Raw genomic sequence first — 27,485 nt, 5'->3', positions numbered from 1 at the left:
CCCCCCTTTAAGAACTTTATTGGGCCAAGTCATTGAAGGAGCTACTTAAGGACAAGTGGTTGTAATGGAGGAGGAAGATGCCTAGTCACCCCTTTTCAGAGGCTCTGGACCCTTGCCCACAGCTAGGCACGGGGCAAAGCCCTAGGTTTACAAGGGAACCAAAGTCCTGGAGTGTTTTATCAGTCAGAGGTTAAAGTTAATTATGGGCTTTGAATCCATGCCTTCAAGGAGATCCTCTGCAGCCACCACGTCTGGCTCTTCCATTCTTTACGACCCTTGCAAAGGTGCTGGACACTGTAAAAGTGCTGAGGGAGCAGTCATACTCAACTGTGGTGAATGACCACTCTGGGCTGGGCTACAAGCCCAGTGTCCTGTATATTCTGCCAGAGTCCACAATTTGGGTTTGTGCAGGCTCACCTCTGCCAGAATCCAGCCTTTTCTTTCAGTGAGCGGTGTTGAGCATTTGTTAAATTCTATTTCAAGACAAGTATAGTCGCTCATGCCTGTAATCCCAGGGCTGAATTAGATCAACTGTAGCAAGTTCCAGGAGAGCGTGACTATGGAGACCCTGTTTCAAAAAATAAACAGGATTGGCAAGGTAGCTCAGGGAAGGTGCTTGTCCCCATGCCTGGGAGCCATGCCTAATTTGATTTCTGGAGCCCACGTGGTGTAAGAACAGAATGAACTCCCTCAAGTTGTCCTCCGACCACACAAGGGCTTTGGCGCATGCATCCATACACACACAAATAAGCAAACAACTGTTAAAAAGAAAAAGTAATAAATTCTTCTTGGGCCTCATCTCTGACTCCGGATTCTCGAATGGCCATGTGGGCAGGTATATTCTACCTGGGTCCTCTGGTCCAGGAAACTGCAGATCTAAACACTCCCTGACCAGGGCATCCTAAAGCAGCCTGGCCTAGCAAGGCTACTCGGACTACAATTCCTAGCATGCCGCGCGGCCTACCACTCCCAGAGGGCCGCGGGGCAGCGGAGGCAGTGGCGCGCGCAGGACTGGCGGGGCTGGGCGGTGTCGGGCGCTCTGGGTCTGGGTTGCGCGGAGCCGCACGAGCTCAGAGGCTCGCCCTCTGCGGGGACGGGGCGGAAGGCGGTGCTGCGGGCCGGCACAGCCGGTGCGGGTGCGGGAGGTGGGCGGGGGTGGAGTGCGGCGCCGGTACAGACCCTACGAGGGCGCGGAGAGTGCCAGGCGTGCTGAGGCTCGGCTGTGTGCGCCCCGGGGCGGCCGATGCCCCCAGCGCTCCGCACTCCGCTGCCGCAACCGGGCCGCATCCTGACCGGGCGCCGCGCCGCGCAGCCGCAGCCGGGTGAGCCAAGGCGGGGACGGCGGCTTTCTGAGCGGGGGAACGTGCCAGGCCGAGCAGGGGGAGACGGCGGCACCGGCCGGGGCTGAGGGGCGCGCCCTCCCTCTCTGTCTCCCAGCCCTGCGCTCTGATGTCCTGGCTAGCTAGGGGCAGGTCGGTCCGTGGCTGCCCCTCCTGTCCTCTCTCCTGTCTCAGCGGACTTAGACCGGCTGGTGGCCTCTTTTCTGAGGGACTCCGGCAGGTCAGAGGGCTAAGGATCTCGGCGATCCTGCAGTAGCCTTCCACCCCTAGCTTAATGCTTTTCTCCAGAAGATAGTCTCTCTCCTAAGGGGCTCCCTGTGGTCCAGGCCATGGTCTTCCGCCTAGCTTGTAGATATTCAAGCTATTTCATATCTTTGACCTTCGGCTCTTCCCAAGAAAAGGAAAACCCTAAGAAAAGCAATCCATTAGCTGTCCTCTTGACCAAGTCCATAAAGAAGCAGGAGTGGTGCCTGGCCTTGATCTCTGCCCAGTGCGTCCACACAGCCTTTCCCCTTCCCCCCAACCCTAGTCCCCAAAGATTCGTTCGAGTGGCTTGCTGAGTGTGTGGGTGTAGGTGAGTACTGTGCTTTCCAGCAGCCACCTCCTTCCACCCGATCCTCGGGCTGTCACCTCTCAGGCCCCTCCAGCCTCTAACCCATTTGCTGGCTCGCCCTCTATGGACCAGTAGAGGCACAACGCTTGAGTCCGTGGGCAGAGACTGTGCAGGGCTCCCTTCCCAGGAAGCTGCCCTTTTGGGTGTTGTCATCTCCAGAACCTCCTGGAGTCCCTGGGAGAGGAGTCAAGCCAGAGGTACTCAGTGCCCACCTCCCAGCCATCTTGGTTAGGGTATTTGAATATAGGGGAGGGGATTGTCCTGTGTGGGCTGGAGAGGTTCTAAGAACAAGTTTTCCCAACCCAGTGCATAGAGCAGAGTGCTGTGGCCTGAAGTAGGAAAGGGGCTAGCCCAAGGTCACTTGGCAAGGTGGCCAGAGATAGAACTAGAAGCTAGACCATCCTCTTGCTTCTTAACCCTGGAGCTGTTTGGGTTTTTTTGTTTGTTTGTTTTTTGAGACAGAGTTTCTCTGTGTAACAGCTCCCCTGGCTGTGCTGGAATTCTCTCTGTAGACCAGGCTGGCCTCAAACTCACAGAGATCCGCCTGTTTCTGTCTTCCAAGTGCTGGGATTAAATGCATGTGCCACCACTGCCCGGCTAACCTGGAACTTTTTACCTCAATCCCTCCGGCTTGGCATCGAACCACAGCCTTGAACCTTATTCTAAGCCACTCCTTTTGAGGTGACTAAGCAGTCCCCAGAGGTTGACCCTGTGGGATCATCCTGAAGTGGCTGCTGGGTCAAGAGGTGGAGGCCCCTAAAGAAATAGTCACTTGAGTCCCTAACCACCTTGTACCTGCAGGTCACAATGCTGCTTGGGGCATCTCTGGTGGGGGCACTCCTGTTCTCCAAGCTGGTGCTGAAACTGCCCTGGACCCAGGTGGGATTCTCCCTGTTGCTCCTGTACTTGGGGTCTGGCGGCTGGCGCTTCGTCCGGGTCTTCATCAAGACCATCAGGCGAGATGTCTTGTGAGTACCCTATCTAGCCCTTCTGGGGGTCTTAACTGTGCTGGGCTTTAGCAGCCATTATCCCTGCCAGCACAAGACAGCTGGTCACAAAGGAACAGCTTCTTCATGCCCTTCTCCTGCCAGTCAGACCTGGTGCTTTGAACTCCAAGGTCAAAGTCTCCCAAGGAATCACCTAGACTTGAGACTCCCTGACCTGGGGCAGGTTTTGGAAGCTGGGCTGGGGCATGCATCCGAGCAGGTTTGTTGAAGAGGTGTCTGTGAGGGGTCCTCCACGGGTTTATAGCCAAGTGAGAAGATCCCAATGGAAAAGGACCTTTCCTCAGGTTAGCACAGCCTGAGAGAGCCCAGGGCAACACTGATGTTAGCACAGGCCCTGGGTTAGATATCTGGGAGAAATCGCTGCCAGCTCTAAAGCCAGGTGCAAGGCTGGCTCTGAGGCCCAGAGAGGAAGAAGGCAGACTCCATCTGCCAGGCTCAGACTAGTCAGGAGGTAAGAAAGGAATGAGGTAACTCCCTAAGCGGGCAGTGCCATGCTGCAGAGGCTGGCAGTCTCGCTCACTCCTGTGTTCTAGTACCCAGAACAGGGCCCTCGCTTAGAGCAGGCAGCTCAGTGTCCGTCAGTCTGGGCTGACTATAAATGAGCATGGGATGGGGAAGAGAGGGTCTCGAGCAAGGAACTTAGGCCAGGAATCCAGGAGGTCTCCTGGAGGGAATGGACTGTGCTTGAAAGGTGCTGTGCATGTGGCTGTGGCAGAGGGAGGACCATGCACAGCCAGAGGACCCAATGCTGGCAGACCTAGAAGCCAGAGGTTGGGGGCTGGGACGTGAATGTGGTACCCCAAGCACTGGACCTTCCCTGTGCCCAGCGTGACAAGGGGGTAAATATGACAGACACCTGTCTCTGCATACAGGGAGAAAGACTCATCCCTGATTGCCTGTGGCAGTGAGGGACAAGGGAGGCTCCAGATCAGGAGTCCAGACTATGGGCCTGGGCCCTAGAGGGCTTCTGGAAGAACAGCAGACTTAGAATAAGAACAGAGCTCTGTCCAGACAGCCTCCAAAGCTACACAGAAAAACCCTGTGTCAAAAACCAAAAATAAAGGGAGAGGGTGGAACCGAGCGGGACGTGGTGATGCACGCCTTTAATCCCAGCACTTGAGAGGTAGAGGCAGCTGTGTCTTTGTGAGTTTGAGGTCAGCCTGCTATCACAGCGAGTTCGAGGGCAGCCAGGGCTACATAATAGAGAGATACTGGCTCAAAACCAAACAAGAGAGTGGAACTCTGGAGTTGAACCCCGGAGAGACTTGACTTTGGATTGTCTGCTCAGTTACATTTGAACTCTGAAGCCCTGGGCAGCTGTGGCTCCGTGAGAGCCTGGGTTTCTTTTTCCTCCTCCTGCATCAGGGGAGAGTAGCTGCAGGATCTCTTGGTGCTGCTGTGCGGCCTCGGTGAGGGTGTGTAGACAGTGGCGAGCGCCCAGGAGGAGCTGAGAGGGTTGGAGAGCTGGTTCCTGGGACCTTAGGACAGCAGCCTGGGCTGGGCCGCCCGGAGCCCGCCTGGCTTAGCACTCATGGCTTCCTTGCTCCTGCGCAGTGGCGGCCTGGTGCTCCTGAAGGTGAAGACGAAGGTGCGACGGTGCCTTCGGGAGCGGAAGACAGTGCCCTTGTTGTTTGCCTCAGTGGTGCGGCGCCACCCCGACAAGACAGCCCTGATTTTCGAGGGCACAGACACTCACTGGACCTTCCGCCAGCTGGATGACTACTCCAGTAGTGTGGCCAACTTCTTGCAGGCCCGGGGCCTGGCCTCGGGCGATGTAGTTGCTCTTTTTATGGAGAACCGGAATGAGTTTGTGGGTTTGTGGTTGGGCATGGCCAAGCTGGGCGTGGAGGCGGCTCTCATCAACACCAACCTTAGACGCGATGCCCTGCGACACTGTCTTGACACCTCCAAGGCACGAGCCCTGATCTTTGGCAGCGAGATGGCCTCAGGTGAGCTCTAAGTGGGAGACCCATGGGACCATATGTAGATAACAGCTCCATTCTGGCCTTGTGGGAGGCTACCTGAGTCTCTGGGCATCAGAGCTTCTGGACCCTGCCAGAGGTGCTGGTGAGCCTGTATGAACAGTAGCAGATTCTCTAAACCTCATTTTCCGTACTTACAATACCACAAATCTCAACACGGTTCCTGCTCTGAAGTGCCGGCCAAGTGGCCAGTGCGGGCTGGTCCTCAGGTAGGTTAGGCCTCCTCTGCGTCAGCTCTCCAAGGGGAACAGGAAGCCAGTCCCTACTCTCAGAGCTGAGGTTTATTTATTGCTGAATGTGCTGAGCACGGTGCCTTGCCCAGCCTGCTCTTCACTGACTCAAGAGAGAGCAATTGTTGTCTTGGTTCCTGATGATGAGACGGATTTAGAGGGAATGGGACGTTCACCCAGAGTCACACGGTTACACAGCAGGACTGGGATTTGATCTTGGGCTGGACCATGGCCTCCCTGTTCTTTCTGCCCACTCTGCTGTGGTCGTGGGGTGGTAGGAACAGTATTAAGGTGCTCTAGGTGGAGAAGGAGGCACAAAGCAGGGAGAGGTGAGGCTGGGCGAGTCAAAGGGAAGCCAGAAAGACAGAGGACACAGCTCTTTCCTAGCGAGGCCCCGGGTTCCGTTCCTAGCACTGAAGAAAGAATTGAAAGCTAGAGAAAGCAGAACCAGTGGGCCAGGATCGTCTCACGCCTAGGGTGAATGGAGTCTGTGCAGCTCCAGGAGGCCTGAGGAAAGGGTTCCTGGGAATGGGAGCCAGGACCTCCTCTTGTCCTCTGATTAGTCCCCCACAGAGAGCCATAGTAGAGTAGTAAAAGCTTGGTGGGAGATAGAGCCATCACTTCCATCCTTAGCACTCACTTTCCTCATCTGTAAAATGGGCTGATGGTAGCTGGCATGATGGTGTATACTAATAATCCCAGCACTAGGAGGCTGAAGCTGGAGGATTGGATTACACCACAATATCAGGCCAGATACATAGCTACATTTTTTTTTAAAGATTTATATTTTTAAGATTTATTTATTACATCTACAGTCTGCATATATTCCTGAACGACAGAAGAGGGCACCAGATCTCATTACAGATGGTTGTGAGCCACCATGCGGGTGCTGGGAATTGAACTCAGGACCTCTGGATGAGCTGTCAGTGCTCTTGACCTCTGAGCCATCTCTCCAGCCCACATAGCTACATTTTTTAAAAGCAGGATCAGAGGGCAGGGAGGTGGGGAGTTGATGTTGGTAGCTCTGTGAGAACAGGAGCTATGGTAAGGCATCATGTCCCGGCAGTAGTGAATGTGTTTCAGCCATTTCCACAGCAGCCAGTCTTCCCTGACAGCATGCTTGAGCATGGCATGACAAAGGTCCTGGGAACACGGGACTGTCTGGCCTGCTTGCTGACCTGCACTGTCTCCTCCTCAGCTGTCTCTGAGATCCACGCTAGCCTGGACGCCTCCCTCATCCTCTTCTGCTCCGGTTCCTGGGAGCCCAGCACAGTGCCCGCCAACACAGAGCATCTGGACCCTCTACTAGAAGATACCCCGAAGCACCTGCCCAGCCACCCTGACAAGGGCTTTACAGGTGGGCCTCTCACCACCCAGGAGGGTTCTAGAAAAAGCCAAGACAGCACCGGAAAGAGGAGGGACTCTCTGGGGTTACTGGTAAGGTGACGGTCTGGGTTTGTGGAGCAGCCCGTGGTAATGATGAGTAGGACTAGGTGTACCCTGCAACTTGCTTTGAGTCTTAGCCAGGAGCTGAAGTGGAGAGGAGGGTAAGTGAGAGAGCGTTGGCATATCCTTCCAACTTGTGAGTGTAGGCTCTGCCAGGTCCCAGCCCTGCACTAAATGCCTTTGCCCCCTCCTCCAGGAAGCCTTCCTGGAGGCTTCCTTTATACCGGTGCCTGCCCATCCTTCAGCTGCTGCTGTTTTTGTTCTTCCCTGAAGTCCCAGAGCCTGCTTTATTGCCTGCGGCTCAGAGCTTTGGGCCGTTGAGCCCCATCTGAGTTCTGTTCTGGCTCTCCTACTTCCCTGTGTGACGTGCCCTCTGAGCCTCCCTCCCATGGCAATAAAGTTGGGGTAGTAGCAATGTACTTTATGGGTTGGTGTGAAAGGTCACCCCTGAGGCTAGGGTGTTGGAGGAAAGGCTTGGGGATTTGTCATTGCCTGTGTGGATGCTTTCAGAGGCTGCTTGAGGGCAGGGAGCATGGCTGGTTCACCCTGATCCCCTCCCTCATACTGCCCAAGGCTGGCACACGCAGGTGCCACACCGACTGAGGTGGTTGCTGTCAGTATCATCCAGTGGAGTTTCCCAGAGAAACACACGCACACGCACACGCGCACACACACACACACCCTTTGAGTGGAGTTCTTGACCTCCAAAGAAATACATATGCGCACATACACGTGTACACACCTCTGATAGGGCTGAGCCTTGTGACAGCCCCCATTTGGGTGAGGAAAGTAGACATCAGTGATGCAAAGTGGCCAAAATACCCGCTCCCTTGTTTTATTACTTTTTCCTGGTTTTTGCGACAGGGTCTCTCTACATAGCCCTGGCTATCCTGAAACTCAGTATGTAGACCATGTTGACCTTGAACTCACAGACATTTGAGTGCTGGGATTAAAAGCCACCATGCCCAGCCTTTGTTTCTTAGCTTTTGAGACAGTTTCTGTCTATGTAGTTTCACTGTCCTTTAGCTCGCTACGTCTCAGACTCGCAGAGATCCTCCTGCCTCTGCCTCCAGAGTGCTAGATTAAAGTTGTGCATCACCACTCCCAACTAGTACTCCTCTTGCAGCTAAGCCTCGAGGCAGGCATCCCCTCCTTCCAGAAGCCCACATGGCACCGTGACCTTTGCTCCTGTGAGCCTAGCCAGGTGGTACTGCCAGGTTTCATCAGTCCTTGCTCTCATCGTCAGATCTGTGCGTGGAGTTGAGTGTCTTGTCTTCATCAGACTGTCCCACTCAGCTGGGACCTCAAGGGGACCAGCTCTGTGTTCATCCCAGCCTGGCTCAGCGGGAGACCTGGGAGGGGCAGATGCTCTTGAGGTCATCAGTAGGTCTTGGGAAGAAGGGTAGGAAGAGGTGCCGATGGGCATGCGCCCCCATCTCCCTGCACTGTCCTTTACTGGCCTCACAGTGATCTGCACGTCTGTTCCCTTCAGATAAGCTCTTCTATGTCTACACGTCGGGCACCACAGGGCTACCCAAAGCTGCCATCGTGGTACACAGCAGGTAAGGGGCAAGTGCCCGAGGGTGGACGTGGCCTGCATGGGGCTGGGGTGCTTCCTCCTGCCATTGCAGGGGCCCACTGAGCTCTTGGCCCTGTACCTTTGAAGGTATTACCGTATGGCTGCCCTGGTGTACTATGGATTCCGCATGCGGCCTGACGACATTGTCTATGACTGCCTCCCCCTCTACCACTCAGCAGGTAACCCTGGGCCTGCCCCTTAGCTCTAGTAGCCTGTGTCTTTAGGAGCTCTGCTTTTCTACTCCTTTACAGTAGAAACATGGATCTGGGTTCAGATCCAGGCAAGGCCATTGCCTCCACCGCGTTCTTCTTGTCTGCTGATAGTGACACGAGCCTCCTGGTGTCAGTCAGTGTCCCAAGGGGCGTCGTGCCTGCTGTGTGTTGAGGCTGGTTTTGCAGACATGTGCAGCTTTGCTGTTTGGTTACAGGGACATAAGGGAAGACAGCTGGAGTGTCATTCTGACCTCAAGATACTTCAAGGAGGGCTTGTGTTTGGAGGGGGCGGGGTGTTGGGGACCTCCCTGACACAGGGAGAGATGACTTAGCGAAGGTAAGGGGGCGGGAAGCACAAGTGTCACACACAGGAGTACCTCCTAGAGAAGACGGGCGTAAGACAGAGCAGGAGTGTGTGTTTAAATGGCAGCTCTGCAGACTTGGGGCAACCTAAGACGTGTGGGCTTGACTCCACAGACACTGTGGAGACATTTTAGACCAGTTAGTGTAGGAGGAGGAAACTGGGGGAAAGGCCTGGGAAGAGGTAGGACAGGCCTGGGAGCTGGCTGTAATCCATCACTCGGGAAGTGGAGGCAGGATGGTCAGGAGTTCGAGGCAAGTTTGAGGTCTGCCTGGACTACCCGAGACCCTGTCTCAAAAAAAGCAAGCCTGAGTGAGAGGAGGCTGTGGGGGTTGGGTCTCGAACTCCTTAACCTCCAGACCCCTCTGACTTCAGGAAACATCGTGGGGGTCGGCCAGTGCCTACTCCACGGCATGACCGTGGTGATCCGGAAGAAGTTCTCAGCCTCCCGGTTCTGGGATGATTGTATCAAGTACAACTGCACAGTGAGTGAGAACAGGGACAGCCGTGAGCAGCCCCATCCCCCCATCTCCCCCCCCCTGCACCCACACACTGGGGCATCTGAAGGGACAGCCATGAGCAACCCCATCCCCCCACGTCCCCCGTCGCACCCACACACTGGGGCATCTGAACAGCTGAGACTGTTCACCACAGTTTCTTGGGCGGCATCTTCCTTGTTCAGATGGGAAGTCCGAGGCCCAGAGAGGGAAGGGACTGTTGAGCTCCTGGTGGGGAGGGCTGGAAGGATGGGGAGGTGATATCGTGGGGCACCCTCTTGAGCATGGTCTCACACCACACCCACCCCAGATTGTACAGTACATTGGCGAGCTTTGCCGCTACCTCCTGAACCAGCCACCCCGTGAGGCTGAGTCCCGGCACAAGGTACGCATGGCACTGGGCAATGGCCTTCGGCAGTCCATCTGGACCGACTTCTCCAACCGTTTCCACATCCCCCAAGTGGCCGAGTTCTATGGGGCCACTGAGTGCAACTGTAGCCTGGGCAACTTTGACAGCCAGGTAAGGTCCAGGTCGGGGCTAGTCAGGCTCCTGTGGGGATGGACCACAAGAGGCCCTGGGTTTGCAGAGGGGTAGCCAATCCCAGCCTGAGAGTAGATACCAGGGTCCCTCTAGTCTATCTATCTTATTGGGGAGTCCATGGAGCCCTGGCCCAAGTCCCGGCCTTTGCAGGTGGGGGCCTGTGGCTTCAATAGCCGCATCCTGTCCTTCGTGTACCCCATCCGGTTGGTTCGAGTCAATGAGGACACCATGGAACTCATCAGGGGACCCGATGGCGTCTGCATTCCCTGTCAACCAGGTCGGCCCCATGAGGGAACTGGGCATCCGAGGAGGGAGGCCTTGGTCTTGGAGGGTAATCAGCCAGTGTGGATAACTTAAAAACACAAAACCCAAACACCTGCTGCGAGCAGTGGACTCTCCTGAGGCTGCACGGGACTCATTTTCACTGCCATCGCCACCTTCTTCGCTCAGCATGCCATCTGCATGTACGCGTGGTCAGTGGTGTCCGATTGTTCGATGGCTGGTAGACCCTGTGGGCATTATTTGTTCTTTCCTGGATGGTTCATTGAACCCTCACCACTGATGGCCCAGCACACCAGAACTGCCCACACGGGCTCCCTGCTCTCAGCCACCTCCCATCTGGGAGCTTTTCTTGTTGAGTTTTGTTTTCGAGGCAGGGTTTCTCTGTGTAGCCCTGACTGTCCTGGAACTAACTCTGTAGACTAGGGTGGCCTCAAACCCAGAAATCTGCCACCTCTGCCTCCTGCGTGCTGGGATTAAAGGCATGTGCCACTACCACTCAGCTCAAATGGGGCATTTCTGTGGTGGGCAGCATGCATTAAGTCAGCTCAAGACGTAGGGTACCTTTGTGGGAAAAGACAGGTAGAAGAGACCGCATCTGACTGCCTTGCTCGTTCCTAGGCCAACCAGGCCAGCTAGTGGGCCGCATCATCCAGCAGGACCCCCTGCGCCGTTTTGATGGTTACCTCAACCAGGGTGCCAATAACAAGAAGATTGCTAATGATGTCTTCAAGAAAGGGGACCAAGCCTACCTCACTGGTGAGTCCCCTGCCACCCCTTCCAGAGGGGACAGGGAGGGACAAGGGGAGCTTCCACTGCCTCAGAGAACACATCCCTGGGCTCCCCAAAGCCCAGCCCCTGTGATCGAACACACCCTGAGACTTCAGTGATGACGTCCTGGCTCACCGTACCCCTCCCTAGGTGATGTGCTAGTGATGGATGAGCTGGGCTACCTATACTTCCGAGACCGCACAGGGGACACATTCCGCTGGAAAGGGGAGAATGTGTCGACCACTGAAGTGGAAGGCACACTCAGCCGCCTGCTGGATATGGCTGATGTGGCAGTGTATGGTGTGGAGGTGCCAGGTATGTGTGGGGAGGACGGTGGGTGTGTCGGGACACTGCCTGCCACTCATCATGTGTCCTCCTGCTCCCAGGAACTGAGGGCCGAGCAGGAATGGCTGCTGTGGCAAGCCCCACTAGCAGCTGTGACCTGAAGAGCTTCGCACAGACCTTGGAAAAGGAGCTGCCTCTGTACGCCCGCCCCATCTTCCTGCGCTTCCTGCCTGAGCTGCACAAAACAGGTGCGCCCCTTGTCCAGCTCCTGGGTTCCAGGGCTGGGTCTTTCTGTAGTCTAAGCTCCCTGGCTGATCTCTGACCTTGACACACAGCCTTGCCCCAGGGCTGAGACACTGACCGCCTGTATGGAAATGTGGAAACTCAGCCTTCAGAGAAGGTTCGGCACCCCTTAGAGTGAGCACTGTTCTGTGGCTGCTGTACTGCGGTTCCAAGACACTGGTCTGACTGGACTTTAGCTTCTTGGAATCTTTTAGACCCAGAGGGGGAAAATTCCAAAGATATGGACAGGGTTTGGTGTGGTACCACGCCCTGTAATCCGAATGCTTCGGGATGGGGGAAGGAGGATGGAGTTCAAGGCCAGCCTTGGCTACACATTACACAAGACCTGGTCTCGACAACAACAGTAAACAAGCAGCAAGAAAGAAAATGGACTTCACATCAAGGTACAACAGACTGGGGTCAGAGTCCAGTGGTAGAGCTTGTCTAGCATCCACGAGTCCTTAGGTTTGGTTCCCAGAACCACAGAAAAGTAGTGATAAGAAGATAATCATGAAGCAGATAGCCAAATAGTATACCAATACATAGAAAGGGAAAGAGAACCCCAGATCTGGTTGCTTTAAGAGTAGTGTGTCTCCAGGCGGTGGTACATGCCTTTAATCCCAGCACTCAGGAGGCAGAGCCAGGCGGATCTCTGACTTCGAGGCCAGCCTGATCTACAGAGCGAGATCCAGGACAGCCACCAAAACTACACAGAGAAACCCTGTCTTTAAAAAAAAAGAGTAGTGTGCCATGGGGTAAGATAGGAGAGACCATCAGGGCCAGAAGCCTGTAGAGACTGGAAGACCAGGAGTTGGATAGCCTGGAAACAGTTAACAAAGTGTTGAGCAGAGTGCTAACGTGGAAGACTCATGTCCTACAGAGGTCTCCAGCTGCTGGCTGGACAGTGGCAGAGGACTATAGGTGTCTCAGGAGGAGTAAGAAGATGAGGCAGGGGTTGTTGGAATTGTCTCAGGGTGAGTTTTGGTCCTATCGTCACAAGGTAGAACAGTGACATCCTTCTATCTGTTGGTGTTGATGGCTCAGGAGGGAAGTGCCAGAGACTCCTGTCGAGATGCACCCATGTTCTCCCCATTGCTCAGCCTCTCTCCCTGGCTGCTTACCCTCGAGTACATGGTACTGACCCCTCCCATGGCTTGTGTCACCTCCTGCCTCGATGGCAAGCTGTCTCTGGCTGATGAGGTCTCTGCCGGGTCACGGACATCTATCCCCCATGCAGCACGGGAAACCGTGGGAAGGGCCAAGGCTTCAGTGTGACAGGGAGGGACACTGGTACCAGTCTCACAGCTGAGACTGGACATCCTGAGGTTTGAAGGTGTGACTTCTGTCCAGAATAAGCAGGGAAGCTGCCAGGTGGCCTTGCTGCAGAATGAACTACATGCGCAGGTCTCTAAAGGTCGCAGCTCTGTGGGTTAGTAATTTGGGCTTTGGATTCAACTGTAAGGTGGTTAGTAGAGCTGCAGAGGCCTTAGTCACACACACCTGTCTCATAGCTGCCCTTTCCTGCAGCCCCATCCAGCAGAACTTTGTGGGCTCATAGGACTGTCTGGCATCTCTCCTGTCTGTCCACTCTGGTGGCAGCAAGTTCTGTGGAAGGATTGAGCACTGGAGACAGAGCCAGTGTGACTGAGGAACTGAAATCTTATTTAACTTCCATACGAGCAGTGCTGGTCCAGGGGCCTCACCTGGGGTTGTTTTCTCTTTCATGTAGCTTCTCATGGTCCTCAAGGCTTGTCTAGTCTCTCAAGGCATCCCCAAGAGCATGGGGTGGAACTGGCAGTGGCCTCTGAGGCCTAGATTCAGTCAGAAATCCCACAGCATCGCTGCAGAGCAAGTTCGAAGGCTGGTGAGGGAGTCTGAAGAGAGTGCAGTTTCGGTGGGAGCAGTAGCAGACAGTCAGAGGCTAGCAGATACGGGGACAGGTTCTGTCATAGACAGGGTCGAAGCCTGACTCCACCACTTACTAGCTCTGAATTTGACCCAGAAATAAGTAACAAGCCAGGCATGGTGATGCGCACCTTTTTTGTTACTGTGGTTTTGAGACAAAGTCTCTGTGGTTTTGGTGCCTGTCCTGGATCTCGCTCTGTAGACCAGGCTGGCCTCGAACTCACAGAGATCCTTCTGGCTCTGCCTCCTGAGTACTGGGATTAAAGGTGTGTGCCACCACCGTCCAGCCTGATGCGCATCTTTAAACCCGGCCCTAGAGAGCCAGAGACAGGGGGATCTCTTGAGTTTGGAAGACAGCCAGGGCGATGTAGGGAGACCCTATCCAAAAAGAAAGAGAGAAGAAAAAGGAAGAAGAAAGAAAACGTGCATCTTAGAATATAGTTGAGCACCTCCCTCAAGACACTGAGCCATCCGGTTAGTGCCCCAATAAAAGGGACCCAGATTCTGGCCTCCGCTTTGCTGTCATTCAGTGATGTGGGGCATATGGTGTCCCTATTTCAGGACTCAATTTCCCTATCTACTGATTGAGCCAGGGGTAGCAAGGCTCTCCCTGTGTCCAGTCTCCCCGACCACCACTGTGCCAAGACTGCTTTGCAAAGCGCTTCACTGTGTGATGGTGGAGCAGTCCTTGTAGACTGTAAAGAACTAGGCCCCTCCCCCACCCCATACCTATTTGGCTTCCCCAGCTCTGTTTCTCAGCACTTGCCATCGGGTTTCTAGGAGTTCAGGCCCCTGTCTTGCACTTTCTGACTTTTCTTTCCCACTCTCTAGGGACCTTCAAGTTCCAGAAGACAGAGCTGCGGAAGGAGGGCTTTGACCCAGCTGTGGTGAGAGACCCGCTGTTCTATCTGGATGCCCGGAAGGGCTGCTATGTCGCACTGGACCAAGAGGCCTATACCCGCATCCAGGCAGGCGAGGAGAAGCTGTGATTTTTCCCTACATCCCTCTGAGGGCCAGAGGATGCTGGATTCAGAGCCCCAGCTTCTGCCTCAGAGGGTCCTGGGCAGTGCCAGACCAAAGCTAGCAGGGCCCGCACCTCCGCCCCTAGGTGCTGATCCCCCCCCCCCAAACTGCCAAGTGACTCACTGCCGCCTCCCCAGCCCTCCCGAGGCTTTCTGTGAAAGTCTCATGTCCAAGCTCTGTCTGTCTTCTGGTCCAGGCGAGGCCTCTGGGCCCCAGGCTTTTGGACAGACCCCTTAGGGTAATGTCTTCAGTCCAACAGGGCAGGGAGTGGGAGAGGGTCACCAAGCTCCCTCCAAAAGGAAGGAAGGGAGCTTACAAATGAGACCAAGGCAAAAGCCTCCAGACTCAGGAAGCCAAGTAGCCAGAGACTGCAGTGGCCAGCCACCTGGTGCCCAGAGGGTCCTGGTCCAGAGCTCCCTGCTTGCATCTCTGGGGAAAGGAGGACAGCATGTGGCCACGGGCCCCTGACCAAGTCGTGACCACACTCCTTGTTTCGCCAGGTTCCCTGTGTCCTTGTCTTGGGGAGGGCGGGGTGGGGGAGTCCTGTCTGTCTCTCAGATGCAGCCTTCCTGCCTGTCTGTGAGTCTGTGTTGCCTTCTCCACCTCAGCCCTAGCCTGACTGGGTGGAGCAGGCATGAGGGGAAGGCTCAGGCCAATAAACTCTGCCTCGCCTCCTCTTCGTCTGACTCCTTGCCTACCCCCCACCCTCTAGCCCCTTCACTTAGCGCTTGGGATAAGGCGGTAGCCCCCACACTCCGCCCCTTCCCAAAGACCTGCCTCCCCGTGGCTCCTTAGGAGCAGTTGCGCCAGATCTGACAGGATGTTAAACGTGAGCTTAACTTTGTGGGAAGCATGTGGCTTTGGGCAAGTGACTCGGTCTCCTAAATAATGGGGTAATCGGGAGGATTCAGAAGCTAAGGGGAGCCATAATGAAGTAGAGGGATACTTGGGGTCTTTGAGGGAAAGTTCTGACCTGGACAGAGCTATCCCTAGGCTCTTACCCTGTTCCCATTAGCTGGGTATCTTCTCAGTTATTTGAGGTATCTGCCAAGTGACCCTCTGCTACCCTCCCCAACCCCCCAGGCTGTGACAGTTTCATGTCCAAGCCCTGTCTTCTGGGCCAGGAGGCCTCTGCGCCCGGGCTGAGACTGACAGGCCCCTTTAGGATGATGTCTCGGATCCAGACTGAGACTGCCTGACCTGCCCAGGCAGCACTGGCAGTCAGCAGCACTTTGGTCCAGAGTACACCAGCCGACGAGTTCATGCAAAGGGTCCTAACCGCCCAGGGTGGGCCACACTAGGCCTGTGTCTCCACTGTTGAACCTTCCTGTATCTGAGGTGAGTTGGTTGTAAGAATTTGGAGATGGTTTTATTTGGTCCTGACTGGAGGATGACCTTGAACTCAAGATCCTTCTGCCTCCATCCCCCAAGTGCGGCAGTGAAAGGCATGTGCCTGGCTGAGGAGTGTTTTTGTTTTTTAATTACATGTATGGTTATGTGCACATGACTCAGACTTCTGCAAACATGAGGCCGTGGACCTCAGAAGCCCCTGGAGCTGGAATTGCAGGCAGCAGGTGCTGGGAGCCAAACATGAGAGAGGTTTTATAAATGGACTGTTCAAGAACAGAACTAGAGCGCTGTGTGAGTCCCTCGGGAGCCGATGTCACACAGGTAGTGGGGGCTGGAATACAAGCCCAAGCCCATGCACTTTTCCTGCACCACCCTGCCATATGGTTGAGAACATAGCAGGAAGCCAGAAATTGCCATTCCGCACAAACCTGTGGAACCTGCTGTGGGCCACACCCTGGGCCAGCAGCTGACAGTTCAGAGCCTCGGTGGCCAGGATAGGAAAGAAGTCCAGCCTTCAGGAGGAAAGGCTTTTGAGTTGGGGTACATCTGAGCAAACCAAATAGGAGGCGGCCAGAGACAAGGGCAGGTGTGAAGCAAGGCTGGGTGTCATGCTGAAGATGGCCAGCAGAGGGAGCAAGGGGCTCAGATTTGCAGGCCTGGCCTACTGTGCTCAGCTAAGGAAGCAGGAGGGGATGTGCTTCTCGCCTGACCATTGAGCTGGTGTGACACTGAATCCCAAGGATGGTCTCTGAGGACTTTTGGTTAGGCTTCCAAGGTCTTAGACTTGACGGAAAAAAAAGGGACCTTTTCAGATTTAAGATCTCATACTAGGGGCTGGAGAGATGGCTGTTAAGAGCACTACCCGCTCTTCCAGAGGACTCTGTTTGAGTCCCAGCATCTGTGACTCCAGTTCCTGAAAACTCGGATGCCTCGTCTGGCCTCCACAGGCTGCACACATACAGTGCACAGACATACATGCAGATAAAATACCTATACATGCCAGGCGGTGGTGGCGCACGCCTTTAATCCCAGTACTCGGGAGGCAGAGCCAGGTAGATCTCTGTTCGAGGCCAGCCTGGTCTACAAAGCGAGTTCCAGGAAAGGCACAAAGCTACACAGAGAAACCCTGTTTCAGGGGAGAAAAAAAAAAACCTATATACAAAAATACAAAATGAAAATGTGCTGGCTAGACAGTGGTGGCACACATCTTTAATCCCAGCACTCAGGAAGCAGAGGCAGGTGGATCTCTGTGAGTTCGAGGCCAGCCTGGTCTACAGAATTGAGTTCCAGGACAGGCCTAATGATGGCCCGTTCCTGTAACACCACCACTGAGAAGGCTGTGGTGAGATCTCCATGACACCACACCACGCTAGGCTAGGCTACAGAGTGAAACTCTATCTCAAAAACAAAAAACAGTGTACCTGGGTTCAGTTCCCAGCTCCAGTTCCAAGAGATCCCACACCTTCGGGCCTCCTTGGACAATGCATACACATAGTGCACATGCATACATACATGTAGGCAAAACACAAAAATAAAAATAGCTGGGCATGGTGATGAATGCCTTTAATCCAAGCACTCAGGTGAATCTCTGTGAGTCCAAGGCCAGCCTGGTCTACAAAGAGAGAGCCGGGGATACACAATGAGACCGTCTCAAAAACAAACAAACAAAACTGACAGGTGAGATGGATCAGCAGGTAAAAATGCCTGCTGCCAAGCTTGACAACCTTGGTTTGATCTGCAGTACCCACATGGGAGAAAGAATTGACTCCGTAGATTGCCCATCCTACACACACACACACACACACACACACACACACACACAGTAGATAATAATGTAATCAAACCAAACATCCCAGACAAAGCCTGTTTCCTTCCCACCCCCACAGTAGACTCCTCCCAACCCCTCGCAGAGGGCCTGGCCGCTTTGGGACCTGCATCTGGTCATCCCAGGCCCGTGCTGTGTGAGCCCTCCACACTCACTGTGGTTGCTCAACACATGCTTGTAACACTAACTAGCAATAGCTACTGATTATGGGGCAGTTCCTCAGATGTATCAAGTACTTTACAGGTGCAGAGCACATCTGTTCCAAAGCTACCCTGGGATCAAGATCCACCTTCATGGAAGGCAGCAGTGGCAGCTGCTAGATGTGAATGAGGTGTGCCCGGGGCAGAGGTACACTGACCTCTTTTGTTTTGAAGTGCTCTCTCAGTGTATCCTTAGCTGGGAATATGAGGCCTGTGCCACCACAGCTTGGCAACAGGAGGCCTTTCAAGGAAGCATTCCAGGCAGACTAGGTCCAGACCTACAGAAAAACAGACCAGCTGGGCACAATTCTGCACACCTTGATTCCACCGTTTAGAAGCAGAGGCAGGTACATCTCTGTGATTTCAAGCCAACCTGGTCTACAGAGTGAGTTTCAGGCCAGTCAGGTCTGCATATGAGACACTGAAAAGTGGGAGATGGGGCCGGGTAGTGGTGGCCCACACCTTCAATCCTAGCACTCACTCGGGAGGCAGAGGCAGGCGGATCTCTGAGTTCAAGGCCAGTGTGGTCTAAAAAGCGAGTTCCAGGACAGCCTGGGCTGTTACACAGAGAAACCCTGTATTGACCCCCTCCCCCCCCAAAAAAAAATGGGGGATGGGACTGGAACGATGGTTCTGTGGCTAAAAAGAACTTGCTGCTCTTGCAGAGGACCCTGGGTTCTCAGCACCCATGCATGGTACACATACATGCAGGCAACACACTTGTACACATAAAATAGAAATAAATCTCTTTTTAAGTAGGATTATATTTCAAGGGTAAGAGGAAGATGCTCTCATAGTGGTTGAAATATAAATTTGAAATATAATGGTCTAGAGAGGCAGCTCATCAATTAAGAATACATCATTGCTCTTGTAGAGGATGAGTTCAATTCCCAGCACCAGCATCCGGTGGCTCAAACTGCCTGTAACTCCAGTTCCAGGGTATCCGATGCCCTCTTCTGGACCCTGCAGGCATTGCACTCACATGCACATACACAAAAACATACACATAATAAAAACAAATCTTACAAATAAAAAACCAGGCCGGCCGGTGGTGCGCACACCTTTAATTCCAGCACTCAGGAGGCAGAGGCAGGTGGATATCTGTGAGTTTGAGGCCAACCTGGTCTACAAAGTGAGTTCCAGGAAAGGTGCAAAGCTACACAGAGAAACCCTGTCTTGAAAAGACTAAATAAATAAATAAATAAATAATGCCAAAGCTACACAGAGAAACCCTGTCTTGAAAAGACTAAATAAATAAATAAATAAATAATGCCAGAAAGGGCAATGGAGCTGCATGGTTGAGAAAAGGGGTTAGTGCTGAAAGGTGTGAGCAGTGAACCTTCGTGATGGCACTTCAGCTCCCCTAGAGGTCAACCACTCTCACATAGACTTGTTAGTGGCCACCAAGCACTGAACAGGTTCAATTTTATCCTCATCCCACGGATGGGGCTGGTAAAGCCTCTCCAAACACCACACACACACGCACACACGCACGCACACACGCACACACACACGCACACACACCCGGGTTGCACCGGGCGCTGCTGGAAGGGGCCAGCCTCCTGCATCCTTGGAGGTCCAGCAGCGCTCGGAACAGGCAAGTGGCTGCCCAGGCCAGTGTGGCTATCGCTTTCAGTTCCTAGGAAGAAGGTTAAATACCTTCCAGAGGCCCATAGAGGCGGCTGTGGCGAGGGCGGGAGGCGACCCAGTGACTTTCAAAGGGGCCTGAAAGCAAAGCCACCCCTCCCCCGGGCGGGCCACGGCTTCCTCCTGGCCTAATCATATTCTGGGCTCAGCCCTCGTCTTTGGCGGCAGTTTAACCCGAGCCAGGGCGGATTTCTTTCTCACTGATCTCAGCTTGACACCCAATTAGCACAAGAATGGGAGGAGGAAGCCTGCGAGAGGCGCCTCCCAGCCTCCCGGGGCGCGCGAGGGGGCAGGCGGGAAGACAAAGGGCTGCGGGCCGGGGGGCACTCGGGCCCTCGCCTCCGCCCGCGACCCCGCTATTGTCTCCCTCGGAGCTTCAGAGAGGATGGAGGCCGACGCCCTGGCTGGCAGGCTGGGGCCCCAGACTCTCTACTGCATGGGATAAGAGGGGAAAGTTATTGGGTTGAGACTCAGACCTTGAGTGAGGGGCAGGATCCCAAAGGCACATCCTTCTGGGACTCAGTTTTGTCATCTGAAAAATGGGAGTACCTGAGAGACTATGTGAGGTGTTTTCTAGCTGTAAAGCAGCTGGACCTGGGCCTGGCAGGGCTCGGTAAACGCTCTCTGAAGCGTTTCTAACCGATGGGGTAAGTTTGGACGTGAAGTGGCCGCAGGAAACGAACGAAGCTCAGGGCCGCCAGCCTGAGGAGTTCTTCGCTGAGACTTCTGTTCAGGTCTCACCATGTGCCTGAAAAGAACTCCCGTCAGGACTGGTGGGATGACAAATGAGTGCCCAGTTTGTGGGTTCTAGGCATGGAACCCAAAACTGAGCTAGGCCAGCACAACTCTAACAGTCTGAATGTTGTTTGTTTTCAGTACGTTTTTGTTCATCTTGAGAACTTGAGAGGGCATTGGATTTCCTGGAACTGGAGTTGTGAGCTGCCATGTAGTTGCTGGGAATTAAACACAGGTGCTCTGGAAGAGCAGCCAATGTCCCTAACCACTAAGCCATCTCTTCAGCCTTTTGTTTTTGAGACAGTCTCACTCTATATCTCTGGCTAGTCTGGAACTCACTGTGTGACCAGGATAAGGCTATGTAGGCCTGCCTCTGCTTCCTGAGTGCCATCATGCCCAACTTGGGTCGTTTCTTTTTGGAACTTACTATTTTATGTGAATGAGTGTTTGGCCTGTGTGTGTGTCTGTGCACAGTCCCCTTGGAGGCCAAAAGAGGGAGGGCATCCGATCCTCTGAAACTGGAGTTTCAGATTGTTGTGAGCCACTATCTAGGTGCTCGGAATCAACCCAGGTCCTCTGAAAGAACAGCCACTGCTCTTCATTTTTCAGCTCAGCCCTGGCCTTGATTTATATTACAAAAAGTAATTTCAGGACTAGTTAGTATGAAAGAGCTGGAGTTTAGTAAGCAATTATTTTAGGGACTGGAAAGATGGCCCAGTGGTTGAGTGCTGGCTGCTTTTTCAGGGAACCAGAGTTTGGTCTCTAGGACCCAAGTAAGGTGGCTCCTAAAAGCCTGTAACTCCAGCTCCAGGGGATCTGATGCCCTCTTCTGGCCTCAGTGAGTAGCCACATGAATATACACGAACACTCTCATACACAAATAAATCTAAAACCAAAAACAGTAGAGAGAAGGGCTGTAACCCCAGTGCTGGTGAGGTGGAGACCAGGGAATCCCTGGGACTCTGCCAGTCAGCCCACCCTAATCTGCAAGCCCTGAGTCCCAGTGAGAGACCTTGTCAGAAAAAAAAAACAAAACTCAAGGTTTGGGATTCCCCCTTGGAACTCCCCCCAACACCTGGGGGTTTTCCTCGATTTTATGTATATGAAAATTTTGCCTGCATATACACATACGTGTGTACCATGTGTGTACCTGGTGCCCAAGGATGTCAGAAGAGGGCTATAGGACCTCCTAGGATGGGAGTTTGGATGGTTGTGAGTTACCCTATGGGTGATGGGAATTGAACCCGGGTCCCCTGAAAGAACAGCCAGTGCTCTTAACGGCTGCACCATCTCTCCAGCCCATTATTACTTTTGAAACAAGGTTTCTTTACATAGCCCTGGCTTCCAATTCACAGAGATCTGCCTGCCTCTGCCTCCCAAAAGGTGGGATTAATGGTGTGTGCCACTATGGCCTAGCCATATTCTGGTTTTTGTTTTGCTGAGTTTTTTTTTTTTTTTTTTTTTTTTTTTTGAGTTTTTGAGACAAAGTCTTAGTTTTTAAGTGACTTCAGAATACCCTACCTCAGTCTCCCCAGGGCTACGTACCATCATTTTCAGTATGGAGTCATACCTGTCTGTGGGTTGCTCTAAAAAAGGGATTTTTTCTTTTTCTTCCTTCCTTCCTTCCTTCCTTCCTTCCTTCCTTCCTTCCTTCCTTCCTTCCTTTCTTTCTTCCTTCCTTCCTTCCTTCCTTTTTTTTAATTTATGTGCATTGGTGTCTTGCCTGTATGTATATCTGTATGAGGGTGTTGGGTACCATGGAACTGGAGTTACAGACAGTTGTGAGCTGCCATGTGGGTGCTGAGAATCAAACTCGGGACTTCTGGAAGAACAGCCAGTGCTCTCAACTGCTGAGCTATGTCTCCAGCCCTCTTTTTTTTTTTTTTTTTTTATTATTAAACTTCCTTTTTATTTATTCTTTACGTTTTTCACATCATGCACTTCGATCCCATTCATTTCCTGTCCTGTTGTACCCACTCTCTGCCCTTGCAACTTCTCCTTCTTTCCCTTTCTTTTTCTAGGCAGTATCTCATGCATGGCTTAGCATTGCCTGAACCTACCTCTGAGTGAAGCATTACTCTAATTAATCTTTAACAATAAAAAATCAAGAGTCAAATATTGGGGTAAGAACCTGAAAGATCAGAGAAGCAGGGAGCAGCTGCCAGTCGCTTCCTACGTCTACTGTTTCTCCATCCAAAAGGGCCAAGGTCCTCTCTTAGCTTCACCTCACCACCTCCTGTCTCCTCTCTCCAGTCTTCCAAACCTTATGGTCAGTTAATGACTAGTTCCACCGTCTGACTCCAAGCAAGCTTTACTTGTCAGAATGCAATCAAAGTATCACACATTTCCCCCTTCTTGTCTAAATAAAAAGCAAAGGTTTTAAATAACATAGTAAAACTATATACAATAAGTACAATAACTATATACAAATATATTCAGGCAAGAATCACATTAACAATGCGTAGCCCATTTGCATTTAGCAAATTCAGAGAAAATACTCCATTAGCTATCCTATCTTGGTGGGTCCAAAGTGTTATACTTTAATATACTTAATTCACTTTCTATCCTAACTTGTATGACCAACCCAAAGCTATCTTTTCATGTCTCTCAGCCCTGTACACTTTACAGCTCTTTTGTGAGTTTCTTTTCTGAATTTGGTAATAAGGAAAACTTTATCTAGTCTTCAACTCCATCAGAGACCTGAGAAAGATATAATATTACCTGAGTAAACAGGAAGTGCAGAGCAAACAACTTCCAAAACTAAGAAATGACAGAAACAGCTGGCTGCCTGGACAGTCACCCAAGGTTCCTCTGTAACACTGGGGCATCCATCTTCAGCCTACAGGTCTAGAAAATCTGAAGACATTTCTGTGAAGTAGGATTTTTGAATGGCTGTCCTTCCTTGTCTTGGCAAAGTTCTGAAGTCCTTTGTTTTGTGTCCTGCTCGTCCAATTTGGAAAGAATACTGTCAGCAGTTGAGGCAAGGGCACCTTCTTGCCCAGCGGCTAACTTTTGCCACAAAGAATTTAAACTCCATATGGAGTTTCTTTGATGCCCATCATCTTCTCTGAAGTAGACTGGCGCTGCCAGGAGCAGACATGTCTCATTGTCATAAAAAAAAAAAAAAAAAAAAAAAAGAAACTTATGTTATTAAAAAATCTTAAATGCCATATTTTATAGATCTCTGAAGTGTTTGAAGACCATCTGTCTATCTAAAACATATCTATTTGACTTTGAAAACATACCTAACATGATTACAAGTCCGAATATAATAGGTAACTAACTACTAACCTGCATTTATTATCCCAAATAGTCTGTAATAATAGCTTTCAAGGACAAGAAATTTACATTATATTGTTAAATGAGCTGTATAGCTACAATATCTTAAACAAGAGTAGAAATGTATGTAGTATATGTTCTAAGAAAAATAACCTTAAATTTGTATCAATATACAAAAATATCTTAAACAAGAGTAGAAACATATATACAGCATAGCAAAAATAACGTCAAATTTGTATCAATATACAAAAATCCATACTAATGTAAAATATTTAAGACTAGTAGTTGCTTATTTGGTTAAAAGTAGATTCAATAATCTACACTTTATCCTATAATTTCTATATCTCCCTTTTTTCTTTTCAGAACAAGATCTGTGAATCTAATCGCCTTTGTTCCTGACTATTATCAATAAGAACTTGTAACCAACTCTCCCTAAACGATAAAAATTATCCATAACCCACTGAACAACCAAAAATTGCCCATCCAACCTCTTGGGAATGTGGGTGTCATGTTGTTAAAATTACTTCCTGATGTCTAGGGGCAATAGCATCTTTAGGGGACTCTGAAAAAAAAATTGGATAATTGTCATGTCCTGAGAAAGCTAGCTGCATCATTTGTTATCCAGACTCTGTGAAATGGGAAAGTGCAGGGCTTATCTCAAGTCCTGGCTAGAGTAGTCTGTGAGGCTGGACCATTGAAATTATCTTGAGCAGTTTGTAGTCCAAAGCCGATCTTTGGGTGGTGTTTGTCAGCTTAGTGGCATTACCACAACCAAGGTGGAATTGTCATTGTCATGGTTTACTACAGAAAACTTAAACATTTTAAATGTCATATGTAGCATATCCCAAAGAGGTTAAAGGACTATAATTTTTTATGTACATACAGATTACAAAAACTTAGTTCCTAGCTACCTGATAGAGACTCAAACCCGAAATCATGTACAGGAAGCTAGATGAAGCTTTTTTCTCTCTCTCTTTCTTTCTCTCTTTCTCTCTCTCTCTCTCTCTCTCTCTCTCTCTCTCTCTCTCTCTTTCTTTCTTTTTCTTTGTTTTCTTTTGTTTTTTTTTCCAGACTGGATTTCTCTGTGTAGCTTTGGAGCCTATCCTAGAACTCACTCTGTAGACCACACTAGCCTTGAACTCACAGAGATCCACCTGCCTCTGCCTCCCAAGTGCTGGGATTAAAGGCATGAGCCACCACCACTGGCCTTAATGAAGCCTTTTTCTATAATTAGTACTCTGTATGACCATTAATATCATTACAAAAAGATTAGTATATATATATATATATATTAATTTTATAAATTTTGAGATAATTATACCTTAAGAAAGGCTTTAAAGAATCAAAATAAGCTGGGCGGTGGTGGCACATGCCTTTAATCCCAGCACTCGGGAGGCAAAGGCAGGCAGATCTCTGTGAGTTTGAGGCCAGCCTGGTCTACAGAACATGATAAAGCTACATCGATCAGAAACCCTATCTTGAAAAATAATAATAATAATCAAAATAAAACCAAAAATTATGAGATTAGTGGCAAAGGAATGGTCTCTTAATTTTGGTTTTTCTTCTGCCCCATATCAGATGGCTCTACTGACATGAGACAGAGATTTTGCATTTTCTTTTAACAACATGCTTGGGTTTAGAGAAGGAGAGAGCCATGTTCCAACTCCAAAGCCAGCTTTAATTTTTAATTGAACTGGGACTACAAAAAGACCATTTGCCTTATATGTCTGTAGAGAACAGCAGAAACAAACATTTGGGAAGACTTATGAAATTTTATCCTGTTGGAAATGTGATATACCATTAGGACAATTTACTTTTTGGGGGACATTTTCTCTGGATGATTCGTCCTTTTTCTTCAGCTGTCTCAATTGTTCAAACGCCTTCAGATTTCTTAGCTAGATGCCCTCATTCTCCTGGAAAGACAAACACAAAACTCTGCCCCAACCCTAACTTTGGGTAATTTCCTTTTTGGCAGGTTATATCTGATCAAATGAAAAACACTTGCTAGTCTTATAAGTTGGCCAGGCGGTGATGGCTCATGCCATTAATCCCAGCACTTGGGAGGCAGAGGCAGGAGGATCTATAAGAGTTTGAATCTAGCCTGGTCTACAGAGTGAGTTCCAGGACAGGCTCCAAAGATACACAGAGAATCCCTATCTTGAAAGAACACAAAACAAAAAACCCAAGTTGTCTCACCAAATCTGCTGCTGACAGTGAAGTGTGAGGCTGGTTGTTCCTGCCTAGCATGTCTGGATGAAGAACACAGGCTGTGCACAGCCTGGCTGAGGACAGCTGCCTGAGGAGTGGATCCAGGGGAAGCCCACAGCCCACGAGGAAAAGGAACCAAAGAGCCAGCCATCTGAAAGGCAGACACAGGGGAATGTGTGAAAGTAGCACCCATTGACAGGTGGAAGTGAGAACACAGAGCTGCCTTAAGGCAGAACTGACCTGTGCTGAGGGACTAACTCCCCGCTGCCATTTGGAGTCCAGGTGCCTGTGCCATTTGGGGCTTGTGGAGATTTCTGTAAAGAGGCTGCAACCGGAAAATCCCAGATTCATTCAGAGGGCTTGGGGGAAAAAAGGAAAAGCCAGTGGCAGAGTGACTCCAGCATGTGACACTCTTGTGTGGCCCTCTAGCAGGTGCCGGTGGCTGCAAAGTCATAGGCAAGCGGCTATTTCGTGAATTTATGCCCCAAAGTTGGGTGCCAGATGAAGCATTAATCTAATTAATCTTTAACAATAAACAAATGGGGAGTCAATATCAGGGTAAGAACCTGAAAGATCAGAGAAGCAGGGAGCAGCCGTCAGACACTTCCTACCTCTACTATTCATCCACCCAAATGGGCCGAGATCCCCTATCTATCCCGCCTTACCACTTCCTGTCTCCTCTCTGGACAGTCCTCCAAATGTCTATGATCAGCTAGTGGCCAGCCCCACCTCTGACTCCCAGCCAGCCTTGTCGGAACACAAACGAAATATCACACAGCATCTGAGTGCTTGAATGACAAGTATGCGACACCATATATCCACTGGTGTTTGCATTGCTGGAGACCAAACCCAGGGCTTTGTGTATGCTAGGCCGGTATTCTGCCAACTCCACCATAGCCCTACCTCCCCAAATAATCTAAACAGTCCCATCCCCTCCTCAAGCCTTCAGCAGCCTCCCTGTAGGGAAAAGGGGCTGGCTAATGAAACGCACCCTTACACTCCCATTTCTCTTTGACCCCGAATGCTTACCTAGTTGATAGGACATGGCTTGGCTCCAGCCTACTTTTTTGTTTGTGTTTCTCTGTGTAGTCTTGGCTGTCCTGGGACTCACTCTGTAGACCAAGAACTCAGATCTGCCAGCCTCTGCCTCCAGAATGCTGGGATCAAAGGTGGACACCACCACTGCCCAGTCCCTTGCCTACGTTTTTAGCTTCATCTTGAGCTAACCTCCCTGCTCTCCAGTTTCTTCCTGTGTTCTTATGCTGTCCTCACACATCCACCTGGTACTACCGACTGATCCTAGGGCCTGTGTAGTCAAGCACAGCACCATTGGGCTACATCCCCAAACGACATTTTTCCTTTTGTCTTTTTGGTTTTTTGTTTGTTTGTTTGTTTTGTTTTTGCATGTATGTGGATGCTAGAGACGGACATTGAGTGTCTTCCTCAATCATCATTCTCCACCGTATATTTTTTTGTCGGGCGGTAGTGGTGCACGCCTTTAATCCCAGCACTTGGGAGGCAGAGGCAGGTGGATCTTTGTGAGTTTGAGGCCAGCCTGATCTACAGAGAGAGATCCAGGAAAGGCGCAAAGCTACACAGAGAAACCCTGTTTCGAAAAATTAAAAAAAAAAAAAAAAAGTTTTTTTTTTAAAGTGTATTAACTTTGGTTTGAATGGTTTATTATTTTTATGTGAATTGTTATTTTGCCTGCATGTATGTTTATGTGAGTGTTGGATTCCACTGGAGGTGGAGTTACAGACAGGTGTGAGTCTTCATGTGGTTGCTGGGAATTGAACCCAGGACCTCTGGAAGAAAAGCCAGTGCTCTTAGCCTTTTGCCTGAATGCATATAAGTGGAACTGGTATTACAGACAGTTTGTATGGGGCCA

At 51.1% G+C, this 27,485-nt stretch overlaps 1 protein-coding gene across 2 annotated transcripts; it reads left to right on the top strand.

Moving 5' to 3' along the window:
- The first annotated feature begins 1,011 nt into the window (after positions 1–1,011).
- On the top strand, positions 1,012–15,027 carry Slc27a4 (solute carrier family 27 member 4). Of its 2 annotated transcripts, none has more exons than XM_006983380.4 (13): positions 1,012–1,322; positions 2,755–2,921; positions 4,515–4,909; positions 6,371–6,529; positions 8,111–8,180; positions 8,285–8,376; positions 9,146–9,255; positions 9,578–9,787; positions 9,959–10,085; positions 10,709–10,846; positions 11,009–11,173; positions 11,245–11,391; positions 14,162–15,027. In XM_006983380.4, the coding sequence occupies exons 2-13, from the start codon at positions 2,761–2,763 to the stop codon at positions 14,317–14,319; spliced, it is 1,932 nt and encodes a 643-aa protein (XP_006983442.2). In that variant the 5' UTR covers positions 1,012–1,322; positions 2,755–2,760; the 3' UTR covers positions 14,320–15,027. The 2 variants fall into 2 exon arrangements, with proteins under 2 accessions (XP_006983442.2, XP_076425193.1); XM_076569078.1 differs by lacking the exon at positions 1,012–1,322 and adding an exon at positions 2,618–2,634.
- Positions 15,028–27,485: the final 12,458 nt, after the last annotated feature.

The sequence above is a fragment of the Peromyscus maniculatus genome, chromosome 4, assembly GCF_049852395.1.
Source record: "Peromyscus maniculatus bairdii isolate BWxNUB_F1_BW_parent chromosome 4, HU_Pman_BW_mat_3.1, whole genome shotgun sequence".
Taxonomy (NCBI): Eukaryota; Metazoa; Chordata; class Mammalia; order Rodentia; family Cricetidae; genus Peromyscus; species Peromyscus maniculatus.
The sequence above is the reverse complement of the archived record's forward strand: the minus strand, read 5'-3'. Positions and strand labels throughout refer to the sequence as shown.